The sequence below is a fragment of the Patiria miniata genome, unplaced genomic scaffold (assembly GCF_015706575.1).
Source record: "Patiria miniata isolate m_02_andy unplaced genomic scaffold, ASM1570657v1 HiC_scaffold_17, whole genome shotgun sequence".
Classification (NCBI taxonomy): domain Eukaryota; kingdom Metazoa; phylum Echinodermata; class Asteroidea; order Valvatida; family Asterinidae; genus Patiria; species Patiria miniata.
Genome location: NW_024037055.1, coordinates 14737103 through 14752341, shown reverse-complemented (window position 1 = coordinate 14752341; position 15239 = coordinate 14737103). Strand labels below are relative to the sequence as shown.

The following is a 15239-nucleotide window of genomic DNA, read 5'->3' as shown; positions in this document are numbered from 1 at the left end:
TTAATACCATGCTGAGGGTGCAAATAATGCATACGTTCCATATCATTCAACTCTGGACCACCAACAAGTATATATTTACATCCACATCCAATCCTTTGATTTTTTTTGTATGAACTGGATAATTAGCCTTCACATCTCAGAAAGTGACGGTATACGGAGATTATTCCGAGTAGCATAGTTCTCACACCATCCAATCACGTGTGGTTTCCCGGTGCTTCCATAGCGGCGAACATCGTTGGATACTGTCGGTGCCAGGCCTCACGGTGCAATCGTCAAATGGTCTCCTGCATGTAGAAGCTCCTTTACAATGACGAATTCACCCAGATCGCCGATTGAGACTCTGGAGATCGAGCACCTTCCCGAATCCCGGGAAGGTGGCTGGGGTGTCGTGGTGGTCGTTGCTACCTTCTTCATCAACGCTCTCGTGTTTGGTCTGTTGCGATGTGCAGGTGTCTTGTATCTGAGCTGGACGAATGAATTCCAGACCAGTGCTAAGGAAACTGGGGCAGTCCAGAGTATCCTGTCTGCCCTGCTGTGTTTCAGCGGTAAGACCAGAGTTTTAATTGAGTGAATCTCAAGCCAATCACAAGTCCATCACAAGTCCTCCGCAAGCAATAGTGACAAGGTAGCAATTCCAGGAAAATTTGAGCCAGCCATTTCTCTGCCACTTTTGTCCCTAGTCCGAAAGTTTGGGACTTTCAATATTGTGTATATAGTCCCAAAACTTAAGGTATTAAAAACATGCAATACAAGAAAATAAACTGGCACATGAAACAACCAGTCCAACAACCCTTCAGTATACTGCACCAATCAACTGTGCCAAAAGAAACACAGTGGCAAGTTAGTTAGGAACCAAAGTCTCTTTAAATACTACGCATTTGTCCATAGTCAGTCACCAGACTAATGACACCGAATGAAGAGGTCAGTCTTTTCAAACAGTTGGACATGTACCAGTCTAGTCTTTAGCCTCATTTTGAAATCACTTGACTTCCCTCTCATGTGCACAAAATGGACGAAATGTCTCCTTTAAAAATTGAATGGAGTCTTCAAATTTGGTCGGTGAAATACTGAGGAGCTTTTCTTTGCCCAATGAAAATTTTGGAGAAACTTGCTGGCTCAAGAGTGAGAGTTGGCATGATTTATTTCTGCACGTTTCAGAACGTTCCAGATCCCAGTCTGCTTTATCCCCTGCTATATTTGACATGACTCGTGACTTGTGGTTATTGACTCTTGTTACTCTTGGTAACAATGACACTATGCAAGTCAATATGACAATATGCGAGGTACAGATTCAGTTTGACAGATACAACAAAATGTCCAAGCTGTATGGAACGTTGGCCATGATTGGCTAAAAAGTAAAACCATGTTCTTTAATTGACAACAAAGGGGAAAGGGAGAACATTGAAGTTAGAACACGCCATTGATGCAGATCTGAAAGGAGTATCCAATGCAAAAAAATAGCCATTAGACTGTTTATCACCATAGAGCAAGGAAATCTATGTTATCACTAATCGCACACAAAAGAGTTGGTTATCTATCTGCAGCAAATAATACCGTAGATAACAACCAGTCAGATATTGACAATGGATCGTATATTCCTAACTGTTTGTAATAATATCGTTTAAGTCCAGTTCGTTGGGATGGGACTAGCTTTTCGAGACATGATGGATATGTAGCGTGCTTGACCACCCCCCCCCCCAAAAAAAAAAACTCCCCACGGAAAGTCAAGCACCTGCCAGTTTTTGCGCAGAAAACAAAGTTGTTGCCAAACTTATGTCATCATAATTATATAACATTACAAACAAACTAGATATTGGCCTGGCGCAAGGCTTGAACCTGCGACTTCATACCATACCGGTACTCTGTACTCTGTACAACTGAACTTTCCACCCCTATGTTGGCGGTTCTCCAGTTTGTCAATGTCTTTTTTTTCGAGGGCGCTAGTCAAAATAATCATGGAACTGTAGCTCCATGCAATTATGACATGAACATTCCACTGGATCGATGAACACTGCATGGGGTTACTGTATTCGTACCACTCTATAGCTGTCATTCTGTTGTTGAACCGTCAGGATGATCCCTTATTGGAAAGCATAATACAATTGTATATCTGACCTGGGGCTCCTCCACAATTACAGTCAATTTCCAGATAAAAAATTCTCAGCCGATACTTGCAACCAGCTGAAACATAGATTTCTTGAATCACAATCAACCAGTGTGTCAAGAGAATTTTATAACGGTGTCTGAATGATGCAATGTTTGCAGAGACACGGCGGCTGGATGTGGTGGTGGGTTGGGATGAGGCGGGGGGGGGGGGGGGAGAGGTGCTGTCAAACAAATCAGGCGGTCGGCTTCAGCCCCTAAGTCTGCCCGCTATATATAGTCTTAATTGCATCAATGCTGAGCTAAATGTCTCGTGTTTTCTTCCCATTTGTTTCTTGCTGGGGGCTGTATAGGCCTCGCAGGTGCTGTTCTATGTAAACGCTTCGGCTGCAGGTTTTCGGGAATTCTAGGAGGAGTCCTCTCATCTCTTGGTCTCCTCTGCAGCTTCTGGGTGCAGAACATATTTCAATTGTACATCACAGTGGCCGTAGCAGGTAATTACAAGAAAGTACACATGGACAGTTTTTGGAAACTTTAATTTGGCGTCACACACAAATTAGGGAGAGAACATTCCAATGATTTGTCTATTGTGAGTTACTGGAATGTAGCTTATACGGCAAATGTTATTTACAGTGCAATATCTTTTGAAGTGCTTGCCCTTGTGCTTGATAATGAGTACATCGAAATTAATCTCATTCCAAGGGTTTGGATTAATTAATTGTGAAGGCTTCCTTGGAATGTTTGTTTCCATTTCATAGCTTTTATACCCTTTTCGTTCAAGGTGCTGGTGTCGGAATTTCATACAACTCTGGATTAGTTGCAGTGGCCATGTACTTCAAAAAGAAGTACAAAACAGCCAACGCAGTGGCCTTCTCTGGTGTGGGGACAGGAATCATGGCCGCTCCTCCAATATTTCAAGTCCTGTTGGACAACTACGGTTGGAGAGGAACTCTTCTCATAATCTCCGCAATTATGGCCAATAGCATTGCATGCTGTGCTCTTTTCAGGCCTCGGCTTGGAATTCGGCAAATTAAAAACAAAGTTACTGATCAAGAACCAGAATTTGGGATTGACGAACAAACGCAAGAGGGGCAAACAAGTGTCCTACATACGAGTGGCAGCGATGGGATGGTCTCCCAGACATCAACCAATGGTTTGATGTCTTCGGATGTTTTGGGTGTGCGCGAAGGTTCCAATGAAAAATCCTACGTATCCGTGGACCAGATTGGTAACCGTGAATATGTGTCGTTTAAAGACTCAAGAAAACAGAAGAAAACTGGAAGTCTGTCACGCAGGTTGTCTTCTGAGCTTGGGATAAGAGTTTTATTAGGTAGCTATCGCCTCCTCCTGTTATGTGTCCTTTCAATTGAATTCAGCATTCCGTACATTTCGTTTCTGCTATTCGTCATTCCCCGTGCACAAAGCATCGACGTGGCACCCTCCAGTGCTGCGTTCCTCCTCAGTATTCTAGGCATTGGGAGTCTACTCGGACAGCTTGGTAACGGATTAATGCTGAGCTGCAGGATCTCAGCAGAACACGTGCTGGCAATCTGCGTGGCTTTGGCCGGTGTTTCGTTGCTTGTACTGAACGTGGATGGCTACGTGTACCTAGCCATTGCTTCATTCCTACAGGGCTTTACCAGCGGGGCCTTCTTCGCCATAGCTTCCGTCTTGATACGGCGCTTCGTGGGTTTGGAGGGGTTTGCTGTGTGTACTGGATGGTACCACATATTTGTTGCCTTTGGTGATCTACTTGGACCCATTATAGCAGGTACGTAAACATGGGCAATCTAATTCAGCCAGTTCCGATTCAGCCAGTACGATCGAGCGAGATTAGAGAAAAGACTGGATTTTCTCAGTGTGAGTGGTCAAAATGAAGACACTGAGGTGGTAGGAGATGATCAGATGAATGAAGACACGCGTGATATAATATCCAATGCTTGCACAAATCTGGGCTCATGTTTTCCTACCCGGGGGGTGTGGGGTGTGGGGTGGTGGGGGTACAAGGGTGGAGGGACACGAGACAGTGTTGTAGTCGAGTCACTTTAATCGAATCAGAGGTTCGAGTCAAAGCTTTGAGTCAAGTTCGGGTCCGAGTATCGAATCATTTGGTTCCGATATACATCGGAATTGTTCTTAAAAGTTTGGGCTTTTTAAGTAAATGAGTTACTTGCGAGTCAGGAGTTATTAGCGTCAAGTCAGAGTCATGATGATCGAATCCGAGTCTGAGTCACTGATATTGCGACTCGAGTCGGACTCAAGTCCGAGTCCTGGACTCGAGTCCTACAATAAGGTGTTGGAGCGTTCCCCACCCTGTCACCCCTCAGCCGTTATATGTTACGCCACTGTAGTGATTATTGGGTGCATGACGAGTTTTTCGTGGTAATGTTGAACCGTAATGACTCTTAACCAGAAAACGCGTAAATCAAAATGAAGAAGAAAATTACATGTTGCTAGACTCAACAAGACGGGAGATAAAATGCTCCCAAACTTTTAACACAATATCACCACGTTTAATTCCTACCAGGTTGGCTGTTCGACGTGACGGGAAGCTACAAGACAGTGTTCTTCGCATTAGCGGGGATTAACTTCGCCTGCTCTCTGCAAATGTTTCTTTTTCCTGTACTTAAGCGACTGGAAACAAGGAAAGAGGGTAAATCATCAGAAACACACGAGGAAGGATGAACTATATCTAAAATGTTATTCATATCACTTTTGTGGATATATGAATGATTACAATATCGACGAAAGCAAACTGCTAAGAATGCATTGCATCGAACATAGGTAACCAGTATACATTGTTTATAAGGGCAGTTACATAATATCATAAGGGACATACTTTTCGCCGTCTTTTTTAGTGGAAGATATCTTTCAGCAGTTTCTCCTGGTAGTTTATAACGATGAGTTGATTGGAATTGCTATTGCTTTGAGACATAAAAGAAATCATCACCATTGAGTCAAAAAGATCTTGCGTATACACCAAAATAGTTTCAAGCCTCCGTTTGCTTTGACCTAAAAGGTCATGACAAATATACAAAGTCTGTATCAAGAACAAATTACCTATAATGATTTTTAATATATACATTTGATATTATTTTTGGAATGTGTATAATGACCTCCTTGCCTAAAGGCGATACTGACATAGTTTGCGTTGGCATTGAAACAGTGGAACAATCATGAGCTTAGACCATTGGGTTTTTGACGTTATGGTTAAGCAACACATGCAGGTGAGTCTTTACTTCATAATTGTAGTCCCGATTTTGTTCCAATGTAGTGATGTTGTGCAAAGAGCGAAAAGTCAGGAATATGAGGATCTATTAAAGTAAAGGTATAAAGGTAGGAGTAAAGGGGACGAACCTGTGTTTACAGGAACGGAGTGCCCATCTCTCTTTCGTTAGCGTTTGGGCCAGACTCGATCCACGGATTGCTGCTGTGGGGGGAATCGCCACACCTCCTCCACAGCGAGTCTGTAACCTGCCCAGCATTGAATAATGCCTGTACCCATTTAACACCTGCATGGGTTGAGGGGAGTAATTGAGGTAAAGCGCCTTACTCAAGGGCACAACACGGATGGCCACGGCGGGGCTTGAACCCACAATCTCACGATCATGAATCGTGCCCTAGCGCTAGACCACACGTACCCAATCTTTGGACAGATTCCTGTTCTTTAGATCATGCATGACCAGAATCTATTAGTAGTCTGGCAGCCAAAAGCTACTTTTTACCTGAGCCGTGCTCCAAGGGATATATAATCTTTGGACAGATTCTTTTTCTTTAGACCATGTTCAACCAGCATCTACAGGGTGACCTTCTGTGAAGGTATTATTTATGGGCATATTTTATTATGGGCATATTTTATTTGAGATATAAGTGAACATTTCCTCCAACTATTGTAATCAGAAAGTCACAGTTCGTAACTTTTCATAACTATGATGGTGGCGCTGTTTATTTTTCTCATTATTTGTTACTGCTAAGCTTTGTTAAATTACATACAATAAAACAAAACATGATGACCTTTTGTTGTTGTTCAGGAATACTTTTCTTTATTTTTTTTTTGAATTATTTGTTTCAAAAGAACAAATCACTTAATACTTTTAAATCTGTGACAGAGGATAAATATGTCCAGTCTGGTTCCTTCTGGTATAGTGTGTACTATGCAATCTTGTTTGGGTCTGGGTGTACGCACTTGTAAACAACTTGAGAACCACATGGTTGTTGCCGTTTTGGAAACATCGTACAATATTTTCAATGATGGTGGCACTGTATAGTTGAATACAGATTTTAATGAGGGCTGTGATATAGTTCATAAACTTAAAGGGAATAAACAACATTTGCAAGTAACAAAAAACCAAATGATCAAATTATCACGAAATATCTTACTGGATTGACAGTCCAAAGCATCCTGTAAAATTGTGGCTCCTGGCGTACTGACATTTTCAAGAAAACTTGTATTTCTCCAACCCTGGTCGGCCGACCAGCGTTGAAGAAAACTAGCTGGCTTGTTTTCCAAAGCTGCTGCTAATTGTTCATATTTAGTTATTTCGCATTTTCTTTTCAATTGTTTTAATACACACTTGTGAAATGGTACAAGCCCGTTAGACTGATTCTCTGACATTACAATTCCCCAAAGTCTATTAACTGCTCCGTTTAATCTTAAGTGGGGTCAGGGAACCAGACTACAAGAGCATGGTTAATTTTAATGAATTTTCCAACATCTCCGAACTCCAAACGTGAAGCAAGTCAGTTAAACAATATTTGCTATAACTAACTAACACATTGATCCCCTACATATCTCAACAGAATTCCTGGAAGGGGGGGGGGGGCGGTGTTCCCACAGTCCCATATCGTGCTACTATTATGTGGCACAATCACGTCACTCATGCATAACACGTGTTCGTTAATACGCCTGAGACGTAATGACGTCACACTTTGTTTACATGTGCGCTTTAATTCCTATGTGGTAGTTGGTCCCTACTTCATCTAGCGTCCCGCGGCCGACTTCGCTCCCATAAAGGGCATAATTATGTTAATAAAGCCATTACGTTGACGTCTCAGGCCTATTTTAGTGGCCCGCAGCTTCCGATATCATTTCGAGCTTGTTAACCAGGGAACGATGTGATGGCGCGCTCGCCCTAACGGTACACTGACAGTGTAGCTATAGCTGTGCGTGATACATTTCGAAGTTTATTTTAAAGGGCGATTATGGCCTGGAATACGCCCGGTGGCTACAAAATACGTTTTAAACGAAGTTAGTAAGATATTGCGACGAGTCATTAACAATATACATGCATCAACATGGACTGTGTAGGAACATTTCTTAGTGCTAAGTCACTCATGCTCTTGAATATCAGAATCCAATATACATGTACATGAACAGACAAATATACATGTGTTGTACATGGCTAGATAAGATAAGATACGGCTAGGGCGCTGCATGGAATTTGTCTGTACACTGATCTTTGGCCTTAGTCACATGGACAAGTGCAACTGATACTTGAACCATGAACCATGAACACTTGAACCATGGAAGTGCAACAGAAGTACGTATGTGCCTTAGTTTTGGAATAAGGCTTCTGGAATAAAGAATAGTATGTGCTCATGCTCGGGATCAAGCGCGCACTCCTCTTATTCAGTGAGGTCCTTGCAAAAGCTATGTGCTTAACTGGTGAGTTGAAATTGATTGAGCTATATATACAAAATGCAATTTTTGTTGTTGTTGAAGAAGTTAATTGTTCGATAATAACACTGCACTTTATTGGGGCACATTATAGTCCTTGTTGAATGGAACAGTCAGTCTTTCACCTCATGAAACCATTCCTTCCATTGCACTCAGAAACGTTTTGAGCCAGTGCTTATTTGTTGCAGTTCTTACCACAGCAATATGGGGGATGATCAAATGGCCCATCGCTATGGATTTACGTCCGTGGACCGGACCAACAATTTTCGATTGATGGTAAAGTCAAGTTTAATTTGCGAAATGAAGAGATCTATTAACCTATGCCATGTTAAGAATGACTGGTCCCCTGACCCCCATCTGATGACCTAGGGCAGCTTTAGAACGGTCCCACGACTGACAATAACTTGGTACCATCAAACCCTTTGTGCTCAAATTGATAATTAAACTCCACCTAGCTCCCGGTACACTGGCACATGTTTTGGGTAAGCAGGCAGCTCCGGACAAATGCTGCTCTGCGCGCCGTGCTGCTTTCTGTGCGGTGGCTCTCTGTGACAAGTAACTGTAACATTTTTATATCCCAGGGTTCTCCCCAGGATTTTTTCAAAACTGTGGGGGAAGTTTTGTTGTGATTCACCAACCTGGGAAGCCACGGCGTGTAAAAATTTTGAACTTAAGAGGCCCTCTGGTGCATTTTAGAGCAAATCTGGGGAGTCTTTAAGGAAGATTTGTCCTTAAAATTTAGAGGAGATCTTGTGATATTTTTTGTAATTAAAGAAAAAAAAAAAAAAACATTTTTAACTTTAAAAAAAAAATCAGCATTTCAAAACCTGTGTTAAAACTTCCTGAACTAGAAAGTATGGATTATATTTACAAGCAAGTTTCAAATTAAGAAATTAAGGGGAAGAAAAAAAAATCGTTTTTGCTTCCGCACCAACCGCAGCGGTTCAATTTTGTAAGGCCTCCAAATTCTTGTCAAAATGCTCTGAACCAGTTCCATTTACACTACGAAAGCTATAAAAGGGCCACAAATGTTATGTCAAATCATTTACAGTCGATTACTCTTACAAACAAATATGGAAATGATGATGAGAAATAAAAAACGGGAATTGCTACCGGCTGGCTCGTCAGTGAGCCTGTGCCGGCGAATGACATTATTTTCCCCCACCACTTGAGAGAGTATGCAACCCACCATGTGTTCTCACCATCACACCATGAGCGCTACAAATCCTGCTTTGTGGCAACAGACGCTGAGTTGTTTTGTCTTAAAGGATAAACAAGTCCGTTTTTACAGCAAAACTTATCAAATTGTTGTGATTACTAACGAGTAGTAACGTCAAAACTTCAAGTTTGGATCGTAACTTTCTTCGAAAACAGTCAACACGCGTGCTGAGATTACTATGGACGAATCCATTTATTTCGTAGGGGTGGTTTCACCCCTGTTTTGAGTTTCACATCGTTTCATGAATACATTTCAGGAAAAAAATTATATTGTGACGTTGAACAACTGATTATCAAATAAAGATATGTTTCAAACTCCATAAAAAGTATTAGTTGTCTTTTTCCTTTTTTTAAACTGGGGAAATATTGGTATTTATTGTTCCCAAGAAAGTACACCCCTTTATTACCACAAATGGTGTGGTCCATGGTAATCCATGCAGCATGCAATTGCATTCAGCATAGGCAGCATTGTCGATGTCCAAGGGACAGCTTTCACAAGCCGTACTTTTTACCGCTCAGTATCTTTTTGTGGGACGTGCTTTAGGTTTGTTAATGACTTTCTTAATTGATAATTATTTCAGCAACACATCTCTTCTTGTACCAGTACATTAAATACACATGTAAATGTCATTTTTATTCTTCAAGTCTCGGCGTATAAGCCGCCCTGTGTATAAGCCGCAGTAAACATTTTCATGGGCAAATTCAACGTATAAGCCGCGGCTTATATTCCGAAAATTACGGTACATGCCTTTCAAAATAGCGTCGGAAGGTCGAAAAAATTATTTCGCCAATTTTTTGGGCTGCTGATTGAATCATGGAGAAATAAAAACACATGATTGAATGGAGCATATTGAACAAGGAATCATGTAGTTTTGTGCCTGGATTATTTTCCTTTGTACCACGAAAATTATCAAGACTGACCATCAAAAGTGATTAAAACTTGCCTCACCTAATTAAAAATATATTTGAGGTGGTTGATTCCACTATATGCTTAACTTCGGCCGACATCATCATCATGTATGCACGCACGAGGCATGGCAGTAGTCACTGGTTCCGGTACTGCATCATAGCATTGATACTACGCGAAGGGAACCAGTGTACCATGCTGTGTGCGCTAATATATAGCTGGGTCCTGGCGGTAGACGCGAAAGACCTGTCACCGTGTGCATTTTGATCACACATGCATCAGAAATACGGGATTTTTGTCAAGATTTTGCATGTCAAGATGAAATAATGGCGTATGAAACGATTATGTTGTGCATTTTAATGGCTTGTATAATAATTATATTGTGCGTATCGGGGGCTGAAAAATGTGATCGGCATTTTTGTCGGCGTATCGGGCCGCAATTCCAGCGTATCGGGCCGATACGCACGTTTGTACGTGGGGAGAACCCTGTATCCCTCCACCTGAAACCGATGTGCAGGATTTTAATGGATTTTACATATTGCTCTTACTTTTGACTTCCCAACGATCGAGGTTAATTTCATTCTTCCAAAGCTCCTTACCATGAACTCGCCCAGATCACCGATGCAGACTCGGGAGAAGAAAACTCCCAAATCCCGGGAAGGTGGCTGGGGTATCGTGGTGGTCATTGCTAGCTGCTCCATCAACGTGCTCGTGCTCAGTCTGTTGCGATGTGGAGGAGTCTTGTATCAGAGCTGGATGGATGAATTCGAGACCGGTGCCAAGGAAATTGCGGCAATTCAGAGTATTCTTTCCGCAACGTCGTGCTTTTCTGGTAAGAGAATGTGACAATAAGAGGTAGTACAGAAGGTGTTAATGGCTTCTAGCCCATATAAGTCAGGTAATATCATTGGCACTGTGAGAGAAACTGTATCAAAAGAGTAGAGTCTATTTACTCCTCAATGAAAACTGTTTCCCCCTTTTTTGGCTAAGTTGGATGAATCAATTGTGATCGTTGAAAAGTCAAGTGGTTTTCTTTTACTATGATTATACAGGGTGTATAAAGAAAAAAAGGAAACCCAGATGAATTAAAATGTAATTCATAAATACCTCAGACAGTTTACGCATTCCTATTGGTCGAGAACCCGTCACGTGGTCGGTCTTAAACGGATGATAAAGACATGGCTAGCTGGTCTTAAACGCTTTTCCAGTGTCACATGAAATTTGGACTCATATGAAATCCGGTGCCTTTTAACGTTTCATTGGCTGAACGTTCAAATTCCTCCCGTATGCATGCGCAATGTACTACCAGCGAATCAGTATTTCATGGTCCAGAATTCACACTTCACCAGCCCAGCTGCGAGTACGCGCGACGCGCACGCCAATGTCCCTATTAGGTAACGAGTTGTGGAGGGGCATTCCATGTTATAGTCAGAGGGGTGTTACGTAAAACTTGATGTAAAATTGTTGAACAAAATGGTTGGCAACGTCTAGTTTTTGACTTTTTTTTTTAATTTTGGACCGAAAAGGTATTTATGAATGGGAACAAATGTGTGTTCGGTCGGTATTAAACACTCTGTTTAAGACCGGTTTGAGTCTTGATGGGCGATAATTACCCTCGGCTTCGCCTCGGGTAATTATCGCCCATCAAGACTCAAACCGGTCTTAAACAGAGTGTTATAATACCTCCCAAACATACATTTATTCCCTTATTTATAAAAACGGAAGACTTAGCATTCGTTGTAATTCTGTCAAGGAACAAAACCTGTACTGGGCTAAGTTTGTGCAAAAGGGTCACTGGTATTCTGGGCATGTGGAACGGCTTAGGTTAAAGATTAAATTTAATTTAGAACAATTTATTCAATTTTGACGCAGTAATTTAACCACTCTCATTTTTTAATTTAACCCCTCATGGCCCAACGCCTTCAACGTGGTCACTACCTCTTTCCACACAAAGCTCTGCAGGAAGTGTAGTCCATTTCAACCTTTGCATAAAAAGCAGTCAGCAATCTTAGCCAGGCAAAACTTGGCCCAGTACAACGAATGCGCAGTCATCCGTGGCTACACAACCACGGTGTCATTGGAAAGAGGACACATTGAAGTTTCACATGATCTTTAACTTGTATGAAAATATTGATTAAATTTTCTATCACGTACGTTTACATTTGCAGGGGTTTCCTCATTTTTTTGATACACCCTGTATATCAAACGCTTAAAATGTACTCGTATTTCCATATTCGCCAAGGCCTTGCAGGTGCTGTTCTGTGTAAACGCTTCGGCTGCAGGTTTTCAGGAATTATTGGAGGAGTTCTGTGGTTTCTTGGTCTCTTCTGCAGCTACTGGGTGCAGAACATATTTCAGTTGTACGTCACAATTGCAATAGCAGGTAATTACACATTTGAATTGACTGTATCCCAACTAAACTTGGAGGTGAGAAAAAATTGCCTCAAAATGGGGATCAGGTTCTTTGAGAGTTACTAAACGCAAAGGCAACATGTTTGCAACGCACTGTCCATTTCATTAGAACTCAACCATCTGGTATAGTGTTACTCGTATTGTGCTTGTGGGCGTGTGGATACACATCAAAATGTCGTTACTTTGAGGGCTTAATATAAATCGATTGGAGGAAGATTCTTCATGAAATGATCCTTGAATCGTTTACCATTTTGTGTGTGTGTGTGTGTGTGTTAGGTACTGGTGTCGGAATTTCAGTAAACTTTGCGCTAGTTGCAGTGGCAATGCACTTCAAAAAGAGGTACAAAACTGCCAACGCAGTGGCCTTCTCTGGGGCAGGGATAGGAATCATGGCCGCTCCTCCGATAGTCCAACTTCTGCTGGACAACTATGGATGGAGGGGAACTCTCTTCATCATCTCGGCAATCATGGCCAATAGCATTGCATGTGGCGCTCTCTACAGGCCTCGGCGCAATGTTCAGCGCTCCCCAAAAGAATTACAACTAAATAGTGAAGATCACGAACAAGAATCAAGGATTGATGAAGTCAGACCAGAAAGTCCAACAAACGCGACAGATGCCAGTGGTAACGAACCCGTGATCTTCCAGACATCTACCGTTGCCATGAGGTCCTGCAATGACGATCCAGATGAGATATGCTTCATATCTGTTGACCAATCTGGTAAACGTGAATATGCGTCGTTTAAGGACGCACGGAAGCAGAACCAAGCTGGTAGTCTGTTACGCAGATTTTGTTCCGAGCTTAGCATCAGAGTATTGATGAAAAACTATCCCTTCCTTCTGTTGTGTTTAGCGTCAGTTGAGTTCGCCATTTCGTACCTTTCATTCGCTTTATTCGTCATCCCCCGCGCACAGAGCATTGACGTGTCGTCCTCCAATGCTGCGTTCCTCCTCAGTATTCTAGGCATTGGGACTCTACTCGGACAGCTTGGTAACGGATTGATGCTGAGCTGCAGGACCTCACCAGAACACGTACTGGCAATCTGCGTGGCTTTGTCGGGTGTTTCGTTGCTTGTACTGAACGTGGATGGCTACGTGTACCTGGCCATTGCTTCATTCCTACAGGGCTTTGCCAGCGGGGCCTTCTTCGCCATAGCTTCCGTCTTGATACTGCGTTATGTGGGTTTGGAGGGGTTTGCGGTTGGTACCGGGTGGCACCGAATATCTGCTGGCGTTGGTCAACTACTTGGACCCATCGTAGCAGGTACGTAAAGAGTTGTGTTTGTTGTGTGTACTGGATGGTACCACATATTTGTTGCCCTTGGTGATCTACTTGGACCCATTATAGCAGGTACGTAAACATGGGCAATCTAATTCAGCCAGTTCCAATTCAGCCAGTACGATCGAGCGAGATTAGAGAACAGACTGGATTTTCTCGGCGTGAGTGGTCAAAATGAAGACACTGAGGTGGTAGGAGATGATTAGGTGATTGAAGACACGCGTGATAATGTCCAATGCTTGCACAAATCTGGGCTCATTTTGTCCTAGCCGGGGTGTGTGGGGGTGTGGGGTGGTGGGGGTACAAGGGTGGAGGGACACAAGGTAGTGTTGTAGTCAAGTCACTTTAGTCGAATCAGAGCTTCGAGTCGAAGCTTTGAGTCAAGTTCGGGTCCGAGTATCGAATCATTTGGTTCCGATATACATCAGAATTGTTCTTAAAAGTTTGGGTGTTTTAAGTAAATGAGTTACTTGGAGTCAGGAGTCATTAGCGTCAAGTCAGAGTCATGATGATCGAGTCCGAGTCTGAGTCACTGAAATTGCGACTCGAGTCGGACTGGAGTCCTGGACTCGAGCCCTACAACAAGGTGTTGGGGCGTTCCCCACCCTGTCACCCCTCAGCCATTATATGTTACGCCACTGTAGTGATTATTGGGTGCATGACGAGTTTTTCGTGGTAATGTTGAACCGTAAATACTCTTAACCAGAAAATGCTCCCAAATTTTTAACACAATATCACCACGTTTAATTCCTACCAGGTTGGCTGTTCGACGTGACAGGAAGCTACAAGACAGTGTTCTTCGTATTAGCGGGGATAAACTTCGCCTGCTCTCTGCAAATGTTTCTTTTCCCTGTGCTTAAGCGACTGAAAACAAGGAAAGAGGGTAAATCATCAGAAACACACGAGGAAGGATGAACTTTATCTAAAATGTTATTCATATCACTTTTGTGGATATATGAATGATTACAATATCGACGAAAGCAAACTGCTAAGAATGCATTGCATCGAACATAGGTAACCAGTATACATTGTTTATAAGGGCAGTTAAATAATATCATAAGGGACATACTTTTCGCCGTCTTTTTTAGTGGAAGATATCTTTCAGCAGTTTCTCCTGGTAGTTTATAACGATGAGTTGATTGGAATTGCTATTGCTTTGAGACATAAAAGAAATCATCACCATTGAGTCAAAAAGATCTTGCGTATACACCAAAATAGTTTCAAGCCTCCGTTTGCTTTGACCTAAAAGGTCATGACAAATATAGGAAGTCTGTATCAAGAACAAATTACCTATAATGATTTTTAATATATACATTTGATATTACTTTTGGAATGTGTATAATGACCTCCTTGCCTAAAGGCGATACTGACATAGTTTGCGTTGGCATTGAAACAGTGGAACAATCATGAGCTCAGACCATTGGGTTTTTGACGTTATGGTTAAGCAACACATGCAGGTGAGTCTTTACTTCATCATTGTAGTCCCGATTTTGTTCCAATGTAGTGATGTTGTGCAAAGAGCGAAAAGTCAGAAATATGAGGATCTATTTCAAGTAAAGGCAAAGGTAGGGGTAAAGGGGACGAACCTGTGTTTACAGGAACGGAGTGCTCATCTCTCTTTCATTAGCGATTGGGCCAGACTGA

General features: G+C 42.2%; 2 protein-coding genes across 2 annotated transcripts; both read left to right on the top strand.

Moving 5' to 3' along the window:
• Nucleotides 1-5577, top strand: LOC119723933 (monocarboxylate transporter 13-like). The gene is made up of 4 exons (XM_038194846.1): nt 1-545; nt 2457-2597; nt 2885-3874; nt 4631-5577. The coding sequence occupies exons 1-4, from the start codon at nt 308-310 to the stop codon at nt 4786-4788; spliced, it is 1527 nt and encodes a 508-aa protein (XP_038050774.1). The 5' UTR covers nt 1-307; the 3' UTR covers nt 4789-5577.
• A 1913-nt stretch (nt 5578-7490) lies between these two features.
• LOC119723932 (monocarboxylate transporter 12-like) lies at nt 7491-15239 on the top strand. The gene is made up of 5 exons (XM_038194845.1): nt 7491-7768; nt 10497-10737; nt 12148-12288; nt 12594-13580; nt 14353-15239. The coding sequence occupies exons 2-5, from the start codon at nt 10506-10508 to the stop codon at nt 14508-14510; spliced, it is 1518 nt and encodes a 505-aa protein (XP_038050773.1). The 5' UTR covers nt 7491-7768; nt 10497-10505; the 3' UTR covers nt 14511-15239.